A 22,653-nucleotide genomic window follows, 5' to 3' on the forward strand; every position below is an offset into this window, starting at 1 on the left:
TTCAATCCACTTATAAATTTTAGGCATGTGAGCTTCTGCTTAGACTGTAGTTCTTTTAAATTCCTTTTCTTTTTATTATTATTTTTTAAATTAAACTGAATGAATTAACCGTAGCCAGTTTAGGATTATGTACTACTGAGGACAAAATGGCAATTTTTATTAATAAATAATTGTGAGCCCTACTACAGCAGATCAACACTAAAGTTTTCATGCAAAGAGCATGCAAAAATAGGCAAAATATGCCAGTAACAAATATAATATACAGATGATATTTTTTGAGGGAAAGTTTTATTTACATACATGGAATGTATTTACATTTTCATACCGGACCCCTAACTGGTCATTCATACATTACCAGTGTTTTCACTATACATCTTAATAAATACACATTCACATTTTACAAATATGTATATGTTGCAAGTTACAGTTTCAGGCATTTTCTCGATGCCTTGAGAAGTAGTTTGCAGTGAAAACAAAAGAAAGAAAATGCTTAGTTTAAAAGTACAGCTGCATTCTCTTTATAAAAATATCACAGCACTGTGAGCCTGAATGTCCTTTCAGTAATATGCTGCTTAAGCTTTTTAACTAAGACGATTAAGTTACTCAAGTTGCTCATTAAGTACTTCATAAGTACTTAATGACATTTTCAGCTTAGTGTATCTTCAAATAAAGGAAAACAAATCCATGCAAAATATGAAGCAAAAATGAGCATTGAGGATTTTTTGGTATATATGAACTTCTCTCTAATTTGTGATTCTTGTAGATAAATTACCCCCAACAATATGTGAGTGTCTGTTTCATGGAAACAGAAGCTGTAATCACAAAAGACAATTTCATAACAGATATAAATGGTGATAAACACTGCATCCTTGCACATTATTTAGACCTTTCTATGAATTTAGGAATTAGTGTATGTGAATATTATGACCAGGTACAAAACAGCAAGTACAAAATGTAAATCAACATAGTTCTGTGCATTCAACTGGTTTAAATGCGAAGGTGCAGGTACAGGGGCACAGTGAGAGTTACATGATAGTATGAACTGTTCAGTTAATTGAACATTAATGACACATAAAGGACTAACCCTGCCTTGCCTTTACACTGGAATAATGCTGACCAAAAAAAAAAAAGTTTGACCACATACAGACCATAGCACCATGTAATCTCATATTATAACACTCCTATTAAAGCCTAATGGAAGATGTTAAAAAAAATCTTATTATACAGCATACCAACACCCCATCAAGAAGAAATATAATTACCTAATCGTCTTTAAATTAACACAACATGCTCCTTAATTTTAAAGCACACCAAGAAAGGCAACTCATCTTCAACATAAAAGCAAGGTTTACAAACTGCCTGTCATTTTGGGGCATGTAAGGGTGGCTGCTCCTACTAGTGAGCAAAAGTGGTATTTGATACCAGTTAATATGAAAGAGTTCACAAAACCTGACTCAGCACAAAACGTGCCGAAAGATGAACCTTGTGGATCACAGAATCTGCAGAGACAAGCAGCAAAAACAGCTACCAGCAGCGTGAATGCTCCTCAGGCGTTTCCAGCCTAGAGAGGGTAAAAGGTTAACGAATACCAGTGCATGTCCTCTTAGGTGACAGTGAAGACGACTCTGGCCTTTGAACACCTTCTCATCTCCAATTGTAATATAGATAGAATGAGATGAAGGTAAGGTTGGCAGTCAAACTGGCGAACAGAAGACCTGGCCATAGGGACTGACCGACGCGACCTGCAATGGGAACTGAATTAGTAGAGCCAAGTAAATGATGCTGAAACAAAAGCATTTTGGCCATTTAATCAACGATAAAGCAGAATTTCAAAGTTAGTACAACAGCTGAGGAAACAATAAATGTTCCAAAAGATGTTTGGGTTTCACCTAGGGCTGGGCAATATGACGATATTTATCGTTATCGTGATTGATTACGTCACGCTAAGTTACAATATGCTTTTCTGGGCACATTGTGGATATCGTCAGTACTTTAACCACACTGATCAACTACATATGTCATTGCAATGAGAACATGAGCCCTGTTTAATTGGATTTAGTGCAGTACAATAGGTGAAGTGTTGAATAAGAGTAATAGTAATAATAATAATAATAATAATAATTGATAGTGTTGCTTAAATGTGGCAGTTTTAAAACTTGTTGAATTATCATATTACATTTTGCCTCTAGTTTCACCTCCTGTAAGTAGTTCTTACCTTTCCAGTTAGATTTGCTGTCATTTTCATTTCCTGTGGTTGTATCCACATGGCAGTTGGATGATCCTGAAGAGCTGCTCAATTTCTTCTCTGCGTGGTCAAAAACACTGCCGTCATCAAACAGCGAACCCAAGTCTGAAACAAAAAAACAGCACAACTTAAACATGAAGATAAATGCAGGCCTACAAGGAACTCGTCTTCCACAGCCACCCTTTTAACTCAGTTTCAGTCTGACACTCTGACTCAGATAACATTGGCAAGTGTTACTAATGTAACGTCAGGGGTGAATACATTAAACTTGTATGCTTTAGATGGCTGTATTAGGTTAGCACTGGACTAGACAAAGGAAATTATTATCTTAAATTAAGGGTGGGGTACATATGAATACACAGACATCCACACTCATGCTAGTTTTCATTTACTTTTCTGGCTGTTCAAATCAGAAATGTGAAGTTCAGAATAAAAAAAAAAAAAAATTCTGTGTTCTTATAGATTTAAAATAAGCTGTGTGTGACACAGAAACAAAAGCAGCTGATACTGAGTTCATCCTTAAAGCGAACGATTTGTATACCTTAAAATAGTGTAACTTATACAACATTAATAAATATCATGTATGAACCAAATGGAAATGTTGTTTATAATAGACAAAAAAAAACAAATATGCAAAATCCTTCTTCTAGCATGTTGCCAATCAAAACTGTTTCTATGTCACACTCTAGCTAAAGCTGGAAAGGCTGAAGGATGTATTTCAGGTACTGAGAACATTAAATATGTTGCTTGCTGAGGAGCAACCATTTAATACAGCAACAAAAATGGCAACCTGCTTAATTTATTATTAAGTATTTGACATGTACACCATATTGAGACTTGTCTTAACAGTCAGCGTTCCCTTTAAAAAGTCATGTTGAAAACCTTTTCCTTGTTAGTCTTTGTCCCTGCTAATTTTAAGCATAATTAAGCAATTAAGCAATTAGTAAGTACATTTAAAAGACCAAATTTTTTGCTTTGCTATAATCTTCTGTCAAAATGTAATGCCTCTAAAATGTCTTCTGGGCTTCATACATCACAGATGCATCAGCGTGCAGGGCAAAACAATACTAACCTATTATATCATGTTTTACCTCCTCGGCTCGTGCTCAGCTAGCTCACATATAGTGTTTCACATGACAACATGTCACAGTACATGAAAGAAACTGCTTTCAAGTTCACATTTTCTTTAAGCAATATGGCCACAAATAAAGAAGAGGTTGGATAACTGAGTTTTTGCTCTGTAGGTCAAATGGTTGTATGCTAAAATCAGGCATAACACAAAGATAAAAAAACTAAATTGAATGAAAAATCATGTACAGATCACCTTTGTGCTAATCCTTGTCAAACCTAGCAAATTTTAGCTATCAAATATTTATCAATACTTGTTCTCTGGGATATTTAAATACCACTAATTTAACAACATGGACATTCTAACAAAAAATGGTTAAAATGTCCATCCCCAAAAATTCCCCCCAAAATATACACCACCTTTCATTACAGGCTGCACTCTGTTAACAAGCTCTTAGTACATAAAAAAGAGTTTCATCTATCATCAGTAATGCGTACCATGACTGTGTGAAGGAAAGTGAGGAACATCAGGCACGAAAGCTCTGCTGTGGAAGTGACTCGGTTCAGACAAACAGGGCTGTGGGGGAGCCAGGCTCACAGACTCCAAAGGAGAGGAGAAAAGCTGAAGCTTCTGCCCGCTGATGTTAAGCCTTGCTGGGCTGATGAGAGGCCGACGCTGCCTGGCTGAGCTGGAGGTGGACGTGACTGAACCTGCCACTGAGGGGGTGGGGGAGGGGCCGGGGGAGGAAGGCCGACTTCCTGACTTCAGAGAGAAGTAATCTGAAGACACGAAAAGTTTAGAATGAATGCAGTTTAGTGTTTTTTTTATTAATTTATTATAAATCAGTCATTCAATGTTCAGTCCGTACTTTGGTATCTTCGGTAATTTGGTAAAATACAGAAATATCATATATCGGTTTTTCCATCACTACTAGTTACCTGAAGGCGGAGAGTCTTTGCACTGTGAGGATGGTCGACTCCCACTGAACAGGAAGCCAGAATCTATAAGCACAATGGAAAAACACAGTATGCCAGATAAAGCAACACATCTTTCCAAAAGATAATGATCATTATGTGAGATGCTTTAAGATTTAAAACAAATGCATGAGTTACAAACATAGTTCTTGTCATGACATGAGTCCAAGCTGTTTCACTGGAGTTTCACTGTAAAGGTCGGGGATTTGATGAGACATAACAGTGTAAGCTGGAATTCTCGAGAAAGCGACTCCTGAATGGGTTACCACAGCTGTATAAAACGTGTGAAACTAATCCCCTGCAACACCTGGAGGGCTCAGAGCCAATACTAGAACATTAGCACTCTCAGAGTGGCTACTGAGTACAGCAGAACAATGGTCTAAACAGCAAACGTCTTTGACATAAAACTGCAAAAAAAAATAATAATAATTTAAACATCCAATTACCTTTTAAACGTCAGTTTGCAATTAATACATTTGCATTGTCGCATTTGATACCGGAAGCACCCATAAAGTCATAATTTACAACAAAATAATATTCACTCATCGAGTGCCCCCTACTACCCTACATGCTGCGTCTCCGTTTGTAGAGATGAGGCGGCGGAAACAAAGCTCTTACTGTAACTTAATAACCAGTAAGGTTTAACTCATTCTGCCAGTTTGACACTAGTCACTCAATTTCACTCGCTCAGATTTGAGTCTTTATCCTCTAACCTTGCCTCAGTGCAGCCTTAGTAAGCCTGAATTGCTGGTGGTTTAGACTTCTTGCCAAGCTAATGTTAGCATCTGGGGCTGATGACTTGAATTAAAAGTAGCTTAAACTAACAACTCAGTTTATGTTATCTAAATTCTCATCACTGAGGTGTCAATGAGGCTTCAATGAGCCAGAATGAAGCTACATGGTTGTGTGTAAAGTTGCTTGGGCTGTCTTATCAAGCTGGCTTCCAGTGCTAACAAGGATACTGAAGCAAAAGTAGCTTAAGCTAACAGCTCCACACAAAAATACACAGGTTTACCTGCTCAGATTTGAGTCTTTATTCTCAATACTTGTATCAGTGAAGCTTCTGTAAGCTGGAATTACCTTGTGTGTGAAGCAGTAGCATGTTAAGTAGTATAGTAGTATGTTAAGCTAGTACAGTAGCATGCTACCTGCTAATAGAACAGCTCTACACGCTCTATTTGACAGTTTATTAGGTAGACGTGGAATATAAATTTGACACCTTCATAATTTAGAGCTAGTGGTTAGCTCTGATAAATAAATGACACTGGTATCTAAAATTATGAAGGTGCCAAATTTATATTCCACGTCTACCTAATAAACTGTCAAATTGAGTGTGTAGAGCTGTTCTAGTAGCATGTTAACCTACTATAGTAGCATGCTACCTGCTACTAGAACAGCTCTACACACTGTGACTGACATTTATTAGATAATTGTGGAATATAAATTTCACACTATCCCAATTTAACATACCAGAATCATTTATTTATTGTAGCTAACCACTTACTGCACAGGCCATACATTTCAAACAAGTTAGCTATGTTATCACAGGCATGTTCTGTAGTGTCATGACGTCAAAATCTTCTCATTAGCCGATTTTAGTATATTAGACTGCAGTAGGTTCAAGCTCGTTCATGATGTACCGAACTAAGCAGCTACGCAACGTACCACAAATAAGTTTTTCAGGATGTACTGAGAAAGTCTGTTTTCAATGGAAAAATGTGCACTCTGTACTACAGTCTGTATAATTATATAAAGCCACCCATATTAAAATTCACCATTAACAAAAAAAAAAATAATAAATTGAGTGCAGGGGGTTTAACCCTACAGTCAACCCTGTCTGAACAATCATTCCAGAAACATCTACCTCCACGCAGGCAGGTGCCATCAGTGCCTCAACTACATAGCAATGCAACCATGCAAAAACACTCAACATCACTGGAGACCAATTGCAAAGAGACAGATGATGAGAGCCAGCAGAAGACCTGATAAAAGGATTTACCTTGTAAAAACTTGGCGTCCTCAACAGAGATGAGTGATACAGAAATGTTCCTGCAATGTGCAGCCTTGTGCACACCTGTAATTAGTGGTGTTTGGTAAAGCTGTTTCAGACAAGTATAGATCTTTATAAGTCGATTAATACAGTGCAAAAAACAGTAACAGTTCACTGATACTCGAGCATCCTGCTGTGACACACATTTATTGGGTCACCAAATGTGACGTGAATGCTTTGGACAATCCTGATGCCATCGTTCAGTAGTTATTAACTTTTTAGCAGCTACTTTGTCTGCATCTGTTCATGCCTATTACAGAGTTTCTCATCTGCCATATCAAGTTATTAAGACAACACGCACACCACTATATTTCACTTATATCTATTCTCATTTCAGTTCATCTTATTTACGTTATCAACACAGTGGTCGGTACTTATTTTTGATTTTTCTATTCATATTAGTGCTTCAGCATCTTAATATGCTCATCATCTACTGGTCACTTTGTACAAGTCCCTTAATCCTTCACTGTATACATTTGTGTTGTATCTATCTGGAATAATAATAACTTTAAATGCTGGTCACTTCAAACATGCGTCACTTTTTATCTCAACTTAATTCATATTGTATGAATTGTAAAAAAGTTTGTATAAAAAGGTTATAAACTGGGTAAGTTTAATGAGCCACAATTTACTGTCCATACACACACTGTATTATTTCTGTACTAAATTTATAATCATGTGTATCGTAAATTTTATGTCTGTACATTTCCCTACAGAGTGCCTTCTTTCTCCCCGACCACGACTGAACGGGTATAATTTGGGTGCTGGATCATTCTGAACACTGCAGTGGCACTGATGTGGTAGGGGCACTACAATTACAACTGTACGGTATAATTGCAACTTTATGGTAAAAGGACCTGATAAAATGGACAATAACTGTACATACAAAGCAGATGTACCTAATAAGGTGTCCAGTGAGCCCACTGGTTTTAAAATGTTATTAGTATTGATGTTATTAAAAAAGGTTGACAAGCTGATTCAGAATGGTGTCCTTTACTTGACAATTCCATTGTTTTTGTCCACTCATTGAATTAGTTCAACTATTTCTAACTATGCAGCTATTTTGTTTATTTAAAGTCCCTTAACTAACAATTAAGGACTGCACTAACAGTGTCCTGTCAAATTATGAATTAAAAGCTCTGCAAGCCAACCTTACAAAAGGCAGGCAGTGGCTCCCACCTGCTGGGCCTGACTCTGATTACAGGAGAGTGTAGTTTGCCATGGTCTCATCTGAGGATCCCAACATGAAACAAACCATACTCCCATCAGCCAAGGCATAACAATCATTTCAACACCACTCCCTAAGTCCAGCCCCACCCCTGGCTTTTAATGGCTTTAAAAAGCCTGAGTGCGCTGCAAAGCTTTCCTGCTCACATAAAACACAACCAACAACCACTGTAGCGAGAACCAGACAAATGCATCAGTGCAGTTCACCCATGAATCAGCCCATACTGCGTTCTGGTTCAAGCAAAGCAAGATGGAGTTGAGGACGCAACCTTTTCTTCACTAAATAATACAACTAAAGGTAACTTCCTGTAACCCACAACCCATTACTGGTGGGAAAATCCCTACATCGTGCAGGTAACAGAAAAGAGACTATTTCTCACCCTGACTTGACAGTCGTTTTTTAACAGAAGGCAAAATTCCTCTGCTAGGTGCGGCCACATCTGAAGTGACGACGGAGGCAGGTTCCCTGTTCTGTTCATACGCTCACTGACCCATACCTTTCCCATCATCTCTTCACAGTTCTGCATGACAGCAAATGGGGCCTCTCCTCTCGCAGCTTGGCCCAGAGCCCGAGGCCCACATAAAGAACACAGTACAAAACCTCTGATTGAATGCTTCTTCATCACAGACCTACTTCTTCTCATGATTCACAGAAATGCAGGCAGTTTCTCTGACACACTATATGCTTCTAAGACCTGCCAATCAACATGACCTTATCAGTAAGAACAAGCACCACCTAGGCCTGACCTGCTCAAAGTGGTTAGGAAAGTCACTCACTATTTATTGGCTTAAAGTCAATGCTCAATCATAGCTAGTTTCATTAATCAACGGCAGGCTTCTGCTAGATGGAGGAGATACAGAGTCTGCAAGATTTTTACTGTTTTTTAGCATCAGACGCTGCGCCATGCCAGATACACAGTGGCATGCACAGTCTGTACAAACCAATTTCACTAGATCAACTCCTTCAAACTTTAAAAAGTTAATGTAGCAGTGTAACATGAAACATTTGATTTTGAATCAACCATGAATATAAAATTTAACCCAAATTCCCTGAGATGAGGCATAAACAGTGAGCCACACTAAAGCATAAAGGGAAAACACACTCAAGTCTAAGAAATCAACAGTTGATTGAGAAAGGAGGTTGCTGGGCTGAGAGAAACCTATCGTAATGTTATCAAGCAAGCACATTTTTTTCAGCGATACTATCTCAGTTATTAATTATTAACTGTAAGAGACAGCATACATCTTGATGTTTCTGTCAATCGTGTTCAGAGAAAGGAAGAGCTCAGGTAGGACTGGCGTTTAAAAAAAGTGCAAACTTTAGAACACAGTGTTTAATGTGTTCATTACTCAAGTCATTATTCTTTGAGCAAAAATTGAATGAAGGAAAAAAATACTATGGACCAGGGGTGGGCAATATTTATTATGACATTTTAATCACATCACCTTAAGTGATGAAGCATACTGTGGACACCAGCAGTGCTTAAAACAAAAACTGACCAACTGCTTGTTTCATTACCAAGAGCGCACAGTTTGTCCTGTTTAATTTGAAACAGTATTTGAAAATGTTAAAAACACACTGTGTTCAGGGTAGTTTTTTTTTAATGTGGCAATAAAGGTTGCTCAGAAAAAATAAATAGAGCGCATCAAGAAAATGTCTTGAAATATTTGGATGTTATACTTTTTGCCATATTGTTCACCCTTTTTATGGAGTACGCATGTTGTGCAACTTTCTAATGAAACTAGAGCTGGGAGGAGGGTGGCCTGGAGATAAATGTGTGACATGACACTGAATATGCTGCAAGTTAAGTTGTTTGCAGCTTTTGGTGAAATGGCATTAGATGTCATAATCTGTGTCATGTGGGAAAGATACACTGCTACAAAAATGCAGGGACAGCAGACCTGCCATCTTAAAAGAGTTGCCATTTAAAAAGTAAATCAAAACAAACACATCCATACAACAGGACAACAAAAGAAAGAAAAAAAAGAAAAAGCCAAAGGCATTCTCACCTGTTCGGGCAAGTGAGGGTATGGTGCCCAGGGAGAGGGCTCTGTTGAGACGCCCCGGCAGAGAGGAAGGGGAGGCTTTGCGGGCTTTGTGGCTTTGCTGGTGGGCGAGGAGTTGTGGCAAGTTGGGGGGAGGAGTGGGGATAAAAGTGGAGGATCCAGACAGCAAGGAAGACTGACCACTGTAGCACATCCCAACAGAACTGCCCGATAGATACCTGAAACAGATGAAGACATGAGTACAGTCCATTCCACATCTCCACAGCTCTCGTTTCTTATTGTCTGTCTCTGTTCACAACTTGAAACTTGTCATTTAATTCAATGAATATTACATTGTGTATGACTTTAGCTGATTAGGCGTCTTATTGGAAAGAGGACTGGCTTATAGAAGCCTTGATAGTCACAGTAAATACCAAGTTAAATGAGCCTTCACTGCTGTAGATGAAAATCTACTGTAAAGCATACTGAGCTGCCTGACTATAATCCTGAATAGCAAAAGACTCAACATCACTATGGAAAACCACTATTCATTTGAACAAATTTGCTTGTAGGTGATCCTAATTGGAAATTGTTCACAAGAAAGGTCTAATACAAAGGCATAAAATACACAACACTAATTTTACAGTGCTTTATTTGCAATAGCAGGGTAAAACATACACAAATATTTTTTTATAAAAAAGGAAAGAAAACACAGTTTATTCCAACATGCTTCTTTACTTATAACACACAACAGCCCAAAACATGGTTAGAAATCAATAATAATTAAAATAAAAAAACAACAATAATTATTAGAGCAAGCGTTCATCTTAGGACGGCTTTTTTTGACAATAAGTTTTTCTTCATATTACACGAAAGTCACAATTTCAGAATCAGTGTCAACCTGTGTTTCACATCTTTCTGTAAGCTTATATGTACTGAACTTTTATTGTGGAAAACAAACAATGAAAATACCAGCTTACTGGAACCGTGAACGAAAATGCCATGTGTGATTATAAATTCAATAGAAATTCTCATGTTGTATGATGACCAAATCCAGATTACATCATTCATATTACTGAAACATCAATAATCAATACTCAATGAAATCTAAGTGCAGGGTTACAACCATTTACTTGAACTGCAACAACAAATGTAGTCTGGCACAATGAACCTACAAAAATATGAATCAAAATCACACTACTTGGTACCAAAGGATCTACAGTCACGTGTATAAATGTATCACAATCACTAGTAAGCCAAACATGCCATTACAGTGGTAAAGGCTTAGTCAGAATAAATTAGGCAGCCTGCTGTATTTCAAGTTATCTAGCAACATGTAAAGGGATGGAACAAACCTTTTGTGAGCAAGAGCTGTTAATAACCAAAAGATTAATGGCAAAAATCCTAAAAGGTTTTAAGGCTTTAAGACCTAAAAACTTGCTATATTTGAGAATGTAGTGTAGCAGGGTTTAATTTGTTATGAACGCAATGAGCAACAGTATCAGGAAGCTCTTTTTCACAAAGGCTGCATAAAGTGACAAAATCTATGACGGACATCTGCGGACAATGTCTAACACTGTACTTACAATCATTAAAACATTAATCAGAGCAAAAATAATACAAAAAAGGTCCAATAAGTAATACATCTTCATTTGGTAATACATTTGTGAAGTGATCAATGATTAATTACAGCTACTACAAGAGATTCAAGCATCATCCCATTCATAACACTAACAAAGAGCATTCTGCATCAGGAACTTTAACTTTCCTTACTTATTAGACCTTTAACTTCACAGCAACACATTACAAATGCTCAAATGAGTTATTTGCGAGATACAGTAATGTAAAAGCTACAAAACTCTACAGTTCTACAGTCGTGCTTTTCCACCTACACTTATTTTTGCGAATGAAGTCAGCACTAATACATTAAAATGTTTAAAAAAGCAGTTATATAAGTAGTTTCCCATAAATGTATAACAATTTTATGCTCCCATGATACAATTCTTAGAAAATACATTTACTTTAAAATGACGTCATGTAAGGCATTGTGTCCTTTAATAAAAGCAACATCTTAAAAGCGGGGGTGTAAATATTCGATTTGACTCTCGATAGAGGGTTCATGATTTAACACTCACAACATTCTAAACAAAATTTGAGTGAAGAAAAATGATGACTATCAATGTCGGTGTACAGCTTACTAACACATTCTGGAGTGAGCTGTTGACTGATGTTTGTTTACAAACTTGCACTCAAACAATGCAATCAATAGCATGTCCATTCTCCACAACACACACTATCACATTTTTGGATTTCAATATCACAATATCTCGATGCACCGTTACACCCCTACTTAGAAGTCCAACTTTAAGAATACAGGCTAATATTAAATAAGTTAGAAAGTAGTGAACAGAAATGCAGACGGAAAGACTTTTTTTTTGTCTTGTTAACACCAGCTCATAAACAATTTCAGCAATATCTGCACTTTTTAAATCTATTGTGAAAGAAACCACTTAATTACTTCTCATACAGATTAGTTCATTTCACTTAAGTGCTGATGCACCCAATATTAATCTGTAGTGCCTATGAATATTTTGTATCTTTCATGAAATATGTGAAGTTTCAAGTGTTTTAAAAATGTCCTTGTGGACGGTCATTTCTCTAACTAAGCACACCAGATAATGTGGTGCAGAGAATGGTCATTTGGAGACTCGTTACTAGTTCCCGTTGTGGGACTAATCAAGGATTTTCTTATCTTATCAGTTTAGGCTGCTTCAGCAGGAGAACGCTTTTCAGAACGATGTCAGAAGTTTGTGACTTTGATAGGGGACAGCAGGGCACAGTTGAATGCATTTTGGTTTTGCTAAATAATTTTACAAATATTTGAGAATTATTTTAAATGATTATGAATTATTTTATACAAACAACCTATAAATCTCTGCTACAATTGTTTTGCTTCCAGCACATAATGTTAACAAACAGTTCAGCTGAAAGCAGAGTGACTGCAAATGTTACAACTTGCCCCACAGGCAGGGTTAAGCGTAACAGACGAAGGGGCTGGATGTAACAATTTTTAATGAAGTAGAAATTGTAAATCGACTTAGTTAACTCAATATAGTTCTGTGTTGTTTGAATCTGACAAGTCTTCCTGCATAAATACATAAATATATTCATCAAAATAAATATGACCAGTGAAAAGAGACCAAGTCAAAAAGTTATCACAAAGTCACACAATCAAAATATATTTTCTTTATATGACATCTTTAATATGCTTGTAAAAATGGACTGTTGTGAACTTATTAGGGAGGACACGAACTTCTCTTATTGCTTACTGTGGATGGACTTACACTGTGTTCAAACTAGATTGGCTAGCTCTCACAGTGAGTTATGGACACATCCCAGAAAAACAACCATTAAGCCTGCAAGAGACTGATTAAAATAAAGGTGTAAATTCTGAGACTTACACACACAACCCAGTAAATGAAAAAAAAATTGAATAAGGTAATTTTTATAGTATAAAATCTCTTTTAATGGTGAAGACATATCTGCCTGACTGCTGTTAAAATTTGCAGACAGGGTGTTGCTACGAGAATACAAGAACATGACTAATAGCATAATGAACGTAAAGCTGTTTAATATCTACATTAAATATCTGTTAGTTTGTGCCCGCTGTCCCTTGCCAAACAAATCCAACTTGATTTTCCCAGTTAAAAATCAACAAATATTTTGAGACTAGAATAGAATGTTTGTAAAAATTACATTTGTTTCTCTGCTGAAATATGAATGCCCACATAATTAATTATACGCTCTGATTAAGTGAAGTTTACTCACTTCGTTTGGGCATCTCAAATTACCTTTATGTGCCAAAGGCACATCTGCAGACTATGGGGATCAGGGTTTTCGTTCTCTTGTTCCTTGTTAATAGAATTCTCTCCCAAATGTTAAGAATGCCAACTAAAGTTTTACTATTTAGCACAATTTAATCTATTCATATTTTTACTGTAAAGTACTTTGATGTTACTTTATAAAGGTAAATATATAAATAAAATAGTGTTTATAGTAATAGCAGTAACAGTAGTGCACTGTATAATCAGAACAATACCTGTGGTAGTCCTTGGACATTTTTTGTGCTCCATTGACAATCTATAAATTCCAAAATTATACACACTGTAGCTATAAAGACATGACCATGTCATGTAATTATGCGATCCAAGTTGTGTTCAAGATTGTGGTCATCCGTCTTCCATTCAGTAAAATTATACATTTATGTCTTCCCCACACTTACTCCCATTCAGCACCCTTCAAAGAATCACCATATTATGCATGTGGGAGAATCCTGGATCCACTGTTTCTCTAATATGCAGTTCTTAAAGCTACAAGACCCAAAATGATGACAGCTACATGAAGGATGTAGATAATGACTAACAAATGTACAACAGGTTTATGTCAGTGAAAGAGAGAGAAGAGGAAGACAGCAAATGAAACAGAAATCCATGAATGAGGATAAACCTCTAATCTGTGACCTAGCTAGTCCTTAAAAATGGCTCAGTAAAGTGTCACTGATCGGATTCTGACCTGCGGCCTCTGGTTCTTCTTGGACTTGTGGGCTTGCGTGTCGCCACAGCAGCTGCAAACCCAACCAAGCAGCACAAGGAGGTGGTGCCGAACTTAATGGTGTCCAGCCAGACAGGGGTGTCCGTCTTGAGGTAGCACTCGGCCACGTACAGGCATAACACCAGAAGCCAAAGGAAAGAGGCGACGGCGTCAATTCTCCTCAACCTTCACGAGAGAATAGCACATAGTAAGACAGATAAGAAGAAATTCACATAACAAGGAAACCACACATACACACAAATTATCAAATTATATGTGTTAATACACGACAGTGCTGACAAAGCAAATGCATTTCACCTGACAGGCCCTGCCATTAAGACACCAGTTATGCAAGTCAAAAGGCCAACAGAAGCAACAGCCATCTGGTGGTTGCTTCCAGACTGCCAGATCAGCTTCACATTTTCTACAGCCTGTTCTGGAAGAAGGCCCATCAGATCATTCCACATTTGCACGGTTTTGGTACTGTTGTTGGCCTTGGCTTCAGTTTCATTTTGAAGTGCACGTTTGGGTGGGGCAACACCTCCGCTCAGGGTTTGAGAGCTGTTGGAGACAGAGGACAAATCTTCAGATCCATAAATGGCCACTGCGACTAGAAAAGCACAGGCGAGGAAGGCCAGGGTTCGTAGGGTTATCAGCCAGGCAGGTGTGGAGACAGCGTAGGTGCTCTGCATAAAAAAAAAAAAGACAGTAAGCTGATCAGTTGGTATGTTCACAGCGAGAATTTTTGAAGCTGGTACGGCAAGTCTGAAATGGCTGGAAACGAAACAGCAGCAGTTAGAACTGACAAACTGAACAAGAGGGAACAGGTCTTTCCCTATCTTTGGACATCACCAACGCTCATTTATCTGCTCTTACAAAAGTGTGGTAACCAGGAACATCATTATAAAGGCAAAAGTGCAAATTAATCATTGTCAGTAATTTGAGAGTAAAACTGTAAATTCCGGAGACATTCACTACTCGCATATGTATATATATGTATAACATACATACGTACACATATATACACATACAAAACAGAGAGAAAAAAACAAAACATGTGCAGAGAATACACAACAGACAGGCACAATGATCAACTGACACTAATGCATTACGCTGCATTATTTCAAAACTTGGCAGTCCAAAACATAAAACCAAACACTTAAGTATTACACATTTACATAAGAGGTGGAAATACATGCTGTGAAACACTGCACCTATTTGTTTATTTTGGATACAGGTTTTTCTTACTAATTTGTCTGCTAGTGATAACTGCTTCATACTATGCCGCTCCCCACTTAACGCTAAAGAGCTACAATCCTGGGAGAATAAGGGCTAACACTCCCATCCTCCGAGTGTAGCCAAGCACTGACACATTTTTGAGCTGCTGCTGGTGCAACGACACGGCTCAGTTGCACTCCTTTGCAGGAGTGTGCTAACTGCCCAGCTCTGTGTATGTGACCTGATAGCTGCTTGCCATTGGTTAGCATTATTCTGCATCAACAGGGAGAAGAGCTACTGGACAGCTGCAGAAAATTTTAACCTCAGCATAAGCAGTGTGTACATAACAATATCCTGCTCTGCATATTTTGTTAGCTCCCTTTTATCCTGTTCTGCAGTAGTCAAGACCCCTAAAAGACCACCACAGAGCAGGTATTATTTAGGCAGTGGATCATTCTCAGCATTACAGTGACACTAATGTGGTGGTAGTGTGCTGCTGTATGTGTGTGTTTGGGTGTATTTATGTATGTATGTGTGTGTATATATGATTTTTTTGTAGTACCAACTAAGACACCAGCATAGTCGTTAGGCACACACTGTTTGTACTTATCCTTAAGTGTACTGCACCATGTAGCCCATTCAGAAATTTCAAAACAGTCAACAGTGCCTCGCCACAGACAGCTGTAACATTGCTGAAATTAATTTTTTTTAACTTTTCTAATTTATCTAAGCAATGCAGCCCGTTCTAAAACTGACTGTAGAAATTAATCTAGTACACTACAGATCTAATTTAGGATAATTACTTTCACGAAGGCTTTGTCGGCATCACGGCTGCGTCTGAGTTGGTGATTGAACAGCACAGCCCTCAGCTGGCGGTTCTGGTGCTTGATGTAATACTCCACTGCCGTCTGACAAGGCCTGCACAATTTGTAGGTCTGCTCAAGGTGATGCTTGTACACCTCAATTTCTTCATCATAATTGTCCTGCAGAAGCAATAAAAAGAGACTGATTTGCTTGGAAATGCTCAAAGACCATTTAACATTTGGGTTAAATTAAACAATATGAATAAAACTGCTCATGTTTTTCCTCTCCAAGTGTGAGCCAGTCAGCCTTGATGAATAATCTTCTTGTACAAGATTCTTATCAGGAGCTATGACTTTCCAAAACTGCAGTCAACATGTATGGGCAAAAAGATATATTTCTGGAAAAACTACTTTGTGGTTCAACAATCTGTCAGCAAGGCCAAAGTTACAGAAAGTTTAACTTTGGAGCAAAGATCTATGGCTCTACGGTAAATGCTGCATAAGGTTTAACTACGGCCTGACCAATGACTTGGTCACCCAGTAATATTGGCCAATGTTACTGATCCATGTTATTATTAGTATGAGCAAAACATTGCTGATAACATGCTGATACTGTTTTAGTCGTGGCATCACTGGTATTTCAACTTGTGATCTTTAGATGATTGGGCAAACTTTTAAACTGTTAGCCACTGGGGAATCTAATGTGAGTTACACCTTATTTACCTACATTATTGCAATAAAAACCCAACTCACAAATTCGAACACAACGTACCATCATGGTTAGCAGGGTTGCGGGAAAAAAACGATTCTTAGATGCATCGCGATGCGGACGTGCACGATTCTGAATCGATTCATTCAACGTCAAAAATCGTTTTTCTGAATATTTCATTTATAACGTAATGTAGACGGAACGCAAAGGGCAGAACTTGGAAGTGCGGAAGTGCAGCGCCCGGACAGTCTGTGGCGGCACATAACAAAAACACCACTGGATGAGCAAGAAATCCGACTGGCTCCCTCTGCATTAAAAGCCAGGTTAGGTCAGGAGTCACAACCCAAATGATAAGAAGAGCCATTTTGACCTTTCAACGAAAAGCAAACCACCTTGGGAGCCACATCATTTAATGTCCAGTATGTCTCAGGGTGTGGTAATGTCCTAGTATAGACTAAACAATATAAACGAAAACGCGGACTTAGTCTACTCTGCTTTAAGCTTTAGCTATAGCCACTTTTCTTCCATCTCCGCCAGAAAACTTTTCCTCAAAAGTTGAATAGTTTCTTGTAAAATGTCTTTCAGCTTTCGGGTGTTTTACGAGGCTGAAGTCGCTTCTCATTCTCCAGCTTCTTGCTGAACTTTCCCGTTCCACCCTAAATTCTGACTGAGGCGCCGAAGGTAAAGGTGGCACCATTTTAGGTGGAACGGGAAAATTAGAAAGAGAAGCGACTTCATCTTCGCAACTTTTTAGTGTTTGACAGTCTCTCGTTGCAGATTTAACGTATCAGGAAACCAACTACATTGCTTATAAATGCAAATAAGCCCATTCGTCTCCAAATGTTCGTCTGTCTTTCTCTTTTCCTTTTTCGTTCACTACTAGCCAGGCGAAACCTCGTTGCTAGGTGATCTGCAGTCTGCACGCCAATTCTCAGTCGTTGAGAAACAGGGCTTTCACACTATGTTGCGCACGCCCCGTCTCGAAGATAATTTACTGACACAGCGACCGACCCGAAATTATGTTTAGAAAAAAAAGATGCATTGAGATGCATAGATAATCGTTTTATAATCGCATCGCAGCCCTCTGAATCGTAAACAAATCGAATCGTGAGGTGCCTAGAGATTCCCACCCCTAATGGTTAGTATTACAAAAACATGTCAAGTGTATTCAAACCTAATCTTTAGCATGTCTCTAAGTACATTTTATCTCAAGACTATTTTTTTTTCATGAAGACAGCAAATGAAAAATAATAAAAATTAAGGCGTAAATAAGCAGAAATCAAAGCCAACGAAAATTCACCACCCCCAGTGCTACAATATTTATATAAAATGTTTATTTCTGCTAATCAAACTGCCGGTAAAACACCATTTAACAAAAGTTACAAAATTAAATGTAAAATATAACCATATTATATTGACCAATATTGACGGTCAATACGTTTTCATTAAATTCTAAACACTAACATCAGCATAAACCACAGAATTTTTATCTGGTTTTAAATGAGAGGTAAAAGGTTGAATGTAAAACCTACCTCCTCCCTGGGAGTGAACGAAGCCAGCTGTTTAATCTTCAGCGTTTGGTTGCTGTTGCACTTCTTGCACAGCAGCATTTGGCAGTTGACCCACTGCAGCGTCTTAGGTGCCTCAGACACAGGAACGCCAGCTGATACTCCATGGTTGAGGTGCTCCATATATTGCGCCGGTATTGGTTTGTTATAGTCACCATTCTACAAAAAAACACAATATATACATAAAAAACCCTAAAACATTGCAGATCAGGACTACCTGGTCAATGTTTTAACTTTCAGTAAATAATAAACGTTCATGTATCAAGGCAATACCTCCTGGAAGCCATTGTACTGCTCACAGTACGGACAGTCCCAGCAGTTTCTGTTCCCATACGGAACCTCCGTGTCTTGATTACAGAACCAGCAATTCACATTAACATGCGTTGGTTTCTTCCTAAGGAACAGAAACAAATGCATTTAACAGATTTCCACAATCAGTGACTGTTAATGGAACAAATGGTGTAATTAGCTCACTTACTTGTATATTTTTTATGATACTGTTTAAAAAATGCAGCAATACACAGACATCATTTTTTCACAAACCAGTCATAAAAGGAACCATTTCATGCACCTGCTTATGAACTTTTGGCTTGCATTTTATTAAGAGGATTTTACGAAATCTCACAAGAAATGATCAAGTCAGCAAACTGACCAGCCAACTTGGTGTATATGGACATGGTCAAAGAGGTTGGTAGAGTAGCCTAAAGCCATAACTTACTCAAATACTGTAGTAAAATACTGACTCCTTCCTAAAAAAACAACCGAGCAACATCTGAAAGTGCAACGAAACTTTTTAGTAATCTAGGAATGTATTTTTTCGGCGCTATTCTTCTTATTCTGGGATTCGTTTGGTCTAAAATAAGATACAACTCAAAACTCGGAGCAGCACAGATGTTACTGCACGCGTAAGATGAAAATAAATGCTAATAAGTAAAAAGTAACTGATAAAAAAGTACCTATTTTTCCTCACAAACACAGTTAAAGTTACGGAAGATGCAGCGAGCTGTCAGAAGCTTCTGTCAACTTCTTATTCACCGGCTTCTTGTTTGCATTTTCCCCTTCCACCTTAAAAGGTGCAGCAATTATATTCTCGCCGTTTAAGGTGGAACGGAACATTTTGAACAAGAAGCCGGGGAATAAGAAGCTGACTTTAGCTTCGTCTGCTAACATCAGTCAATAGCTGGATTTAAAACGGCTTACGCTGGCTAGACTTAGCCAGGCTGGCCATTTAACCTGATATGTCTTTAGCTATTAGCTAGATAACTAAACTGACTGCACGATGCACTCCACTAAATAAAGAACAGAATCCACTTAAAGGTAATAAACCAGTATTTTTCAGCTGGCTTGTGTTTTAGCTACCGCTAGCTGTGAGACTAGCTCTGCGAAAACCGAGGCCTGGCCAGGCTGTGAGCCGATACCTGTTCGCTACTTTGTAAATCAGAGCGCCTCCCGTAACAACCGCTGTCGCCCCGGCTCCAGCATACAGCAGCTGCGGGTACTGCAGTAAGATCTGGTTTATAAACTCCATCGCAGAACCGCAGATTTAGTGTTAAAGTTGTTGTTTTTTTTTGCTAGCAACACATCTGATATGTGCACGCGGTAACAGAAGCGCGCGTCAATCAACAATGATAGGCGGGACCGTGTTACAAGCGGAGAGAATAGATATCAAAATAAAAGTCCCCCTCGGGCGGACAGTCACTTCGACATTTCAACACTAGAGGGAGCGAGTTACCACGCATAACTCTGTAGCGCTGTAGCACTTAAAGGGGATTTCACTGAGTTCCCAAAACAATTCTGCACAATTCTGCGACTGATATAAATAAAGTAATTCAGAGTGTTTTGATGTGATACGGTTCATTGTAAGGAAAGTTACAGACTCAGATTTCTTTATAGTGATGCTGATAGGAACCAGAGGGCACAGTGTGTACAAGTAAAATATAGCCATTTTATATATACCACCCAAAACCACCAGTGAACCTTCTGAGTTTTATATGTAATGCTGATGCATGAATCCGCTATGACTGGATTTTAAAAATATGTGTCAGGCCAAAACCTTCTGAGAATCACAGTAAAATAATGTCTCAGGCATCAGGCAGTGTGTTCACAATCAATTCATGTAATAATTACGTTCTGTGAGGGAGGCATTAAACTCTTCAGGCACCTTCAGGTTCCTATCACCACCACAGTGACTCAGTAAGTTAATCTAGAACAGAGTATTTCACATCAAGCCACCCTGAATGACTTTCTTAACCATTTAACCAATTCTTAACCATTTAATTATGCATACATTTAGAAAAAAACTAAAAACAACACCCTCTAAAGAGTATGTTTTGAAACTCACAGATGAGCGACAAATTAAAGGAAAACCTGAATAAAGAATAAAAACAAACCTAACGAGTGCAGAGTGCAAGTCTGGTGGCTCTGTTATGCTTTGAGGGACATTTTGCTGACATGGTTTGGGTCCAGATGTTCCCTTAGAGGGAAGGTTCACTGCAAATAAATACTAAGTTATTGACTGATCACATTTATCTTATGATGAAACACTTCTATCCTGATTAGACCGGTCTCTTCTAGGATGACAGTGTCCCCGTACTCACGGCACAAGGGGTCACTGAATGATGTGGCAACTATGAACATCATGTAAATCGTATGTCGTGGCCTCTGCAATCACCAGATCTCAACCCAGTTGAACACCTATGGGAGATTTCCCTGAAAAAAGGGCACTGACCACTAGAGCCTCCGTGCTGATCTAAACTGGTTTGTGCTGGTCTAGTGTTGATTTAGATGGCCACCCAGTGTCCAAAACACAATGTATGCTGGTCTATGCTAGTTTTTTAGCAGGTCTGGCAAACAACATCATCAAAACATCTTTTGGAAGAACCCTCCAGGACAGCTCCAGAGACGTATGGAGATGTAAAGATGTAAACTGGTCAAGGTACACTGAGACTCTTCTGGTGGCTCAACATCTTATAGCCTTATCAGACACTTTTTTTTATTTTTTCACTTGATTCAATTTGTTAACTCATTAATTAGCTCTGCAAGCAAAGGATGTGATAGAGTAAGGAAAACATAAAATTGTACAGAGCATACAATGCCCCAACCAGACCCTACTGGGGGCACCCTGATATATCCTAGATTATACACCAATCAGGCATAACATTGTGACCACCTCCTTGTTTCTATGCCCATTGTCCATTTTATCAGCTCCACTTACTATATAGGTGCACTTTGTAGTTCTACAATTACAGACTGTAGTCCATCTGTTTCTCTGCATACTTTGTTAGCCCCCTTTTACCCTGTTCTTCAGTGGTCAGGACCCCCGTGGATCCTCACAGAGCAGACACTATTTGGGTGGTGGATCATTCTCAGCACTGCAGTAACACTGACGTGGTGGTGGTGTGTTAGGGCGTGTTGTACTGGTACAAGTAGATCAGACACAGCTGTGCTGCTGGAGTTTTTAAACAGTGTCCACTCACTGTCCACTCTATTAGACACTCCTACCTTGTCAGTCCACCTTGTAGATGTAAAGTCAGAGGCGATAGCTCATCTGCTGCTGCACAATTTGTGTTGATCATCCTCTAGTCCTTCATCAGTGGTCACAGGACGCTGCGCACAGGATGCTGGATATTTTTGGTTGGTGGACTATTCTCAGTCCAGCAGTGACACTGAGGTGTTTAAAAACTCCAGCAGCACTGCTGTGTCTGATCCACTCGTACCAGCACAACACACACTAACACACCACCACCACATCAGTGTTACTGCAGTGCTGAGAATGAGCCACCACCCAAATAGTACCTGCTCTGTGACACTGTATGCTCTGTACAATTTTATTTTTATCTTACTCTATCACATCCATCGCTTCAAGGGCTTATTAATCAGTTAACAAACTGAATCAAGGTTACAGAAGAGAAAGCAAGAAATGTGCATAGTGTGGGGTCCGCTGGGTTAATACATTTGTTTTTACTGTTCTAAAATACCCTATTATGCAAATACATCAGACAGTCCTGGTGTCAACCAATCCTGACTATTAGCTTAGCCACTGAGCAACAGGCTCATAAATACAACCAAGCTATTATTAGTGTAACTCTTACCTCAACTGATCAACAAAAATCACAGAAAAACAGGGATTCTGTCTTTACTCAGCACAAAACGGACACCAGAAAGTTTAAGCTTTCAGCCAGAGAAAAGAAGGCAAAATGCCAGCTGCTAACTTT

The 22,653-nt window shown here is 38.5% G+C and overlaps 1 protein-coding gene across 2 annotated transcripts; it reads right to left on the reverse strand.

Annotated features, from left to right (window-relative positions):
* Nucleotides 1-269: 269 nt before the first annotated feature.
* Nucleotides 270-20,048, reverse strand: tmem201 (transmembrane protein 201). 2 transcript variants are annotated; one of them, XM_036591537.1, is made up of 11 exons: nucleotides 19,858-20,048; nucleotides 18,713-18,833; nucleotides 18,404-18,598; nucleotides 16,163-16,342; nucleotides 14,460-14,827; nucleotides 14,124-14,327; nucleotides 9,576-9,790; nucleotides 4,253-4,315; nucleotides 3,812-4,093; nucleotides 2,216-2,350; nucleotides 270-1,742 (listed from the first exon to the last, which is right to left on the reverse strand). In XM_036591537.1, the coding sequence occupies exons 1-11, from the start codon at nucleotides 19,965-19,967 to the stop codon at nucleotides 1,645-1,647; spliced, it is 1,971 nt and encodes a 656-aa protein (XP_036447430.1). In that variant the 5' UTR covers nucleotides 19,968-20,048; the 3' UTR covers nucleotides 270-1,644. The 2 variants fall into 2 exon arrangements, with proteins under 2 accessions (XP_036447430.1, XP_036447431.1); XM_036591538.1 differs by lacking the exons at nucleotides 270-1,742; nucleotides 2,216-2,350; nucleotides 3,812-4,093; nucleotides 4,253-4,315; nucleotides 9,576-9,790 and having other exon boundaries at nucleotides 10,379-14,327.
* Nucleotides 20,049-22,653: the final 2,605 nt, after the last annotated feature.

The sequence above is a fragment of the Colossoma macropomum genome, unplaced genomic scaffold (genome assembly GCF_904425465.1).
Source record: "Colossoma macropomum unplaced genomic scaffold, Colossoma_macropomum, whole genome shotgun sequence".
NCBI classification, from domain to species: Eukaryota; Metazoa; Chordata; class Actinopteri; order Characiformes; family Serrasalmidae; genus Colossoma; species Colossoma macropomum.

Coding starts and splice junctions, on each gene's coding strand:
- tmem201 (XM_036591537.1), bottom strand. CDS start 19,967: ATGGAGTTTATAAACCAGATCTTACTGCAGTACCCGCAGCTGCTGTAT. Junction 18,599..18,712: donor AGTACAATGGCTTCCAGGAG/GTATTGCCTTGA, acceptor GTTTTTTTGTAG/AATGGTGACTATAACAAACC. Junction 16,343..18,403: donor CGTTCACTCCCAGGGAGGAG/GTAGGTTTTACA, acceptor TTGCTTCTGCAG/GACAATTATGATGAAGAAAT.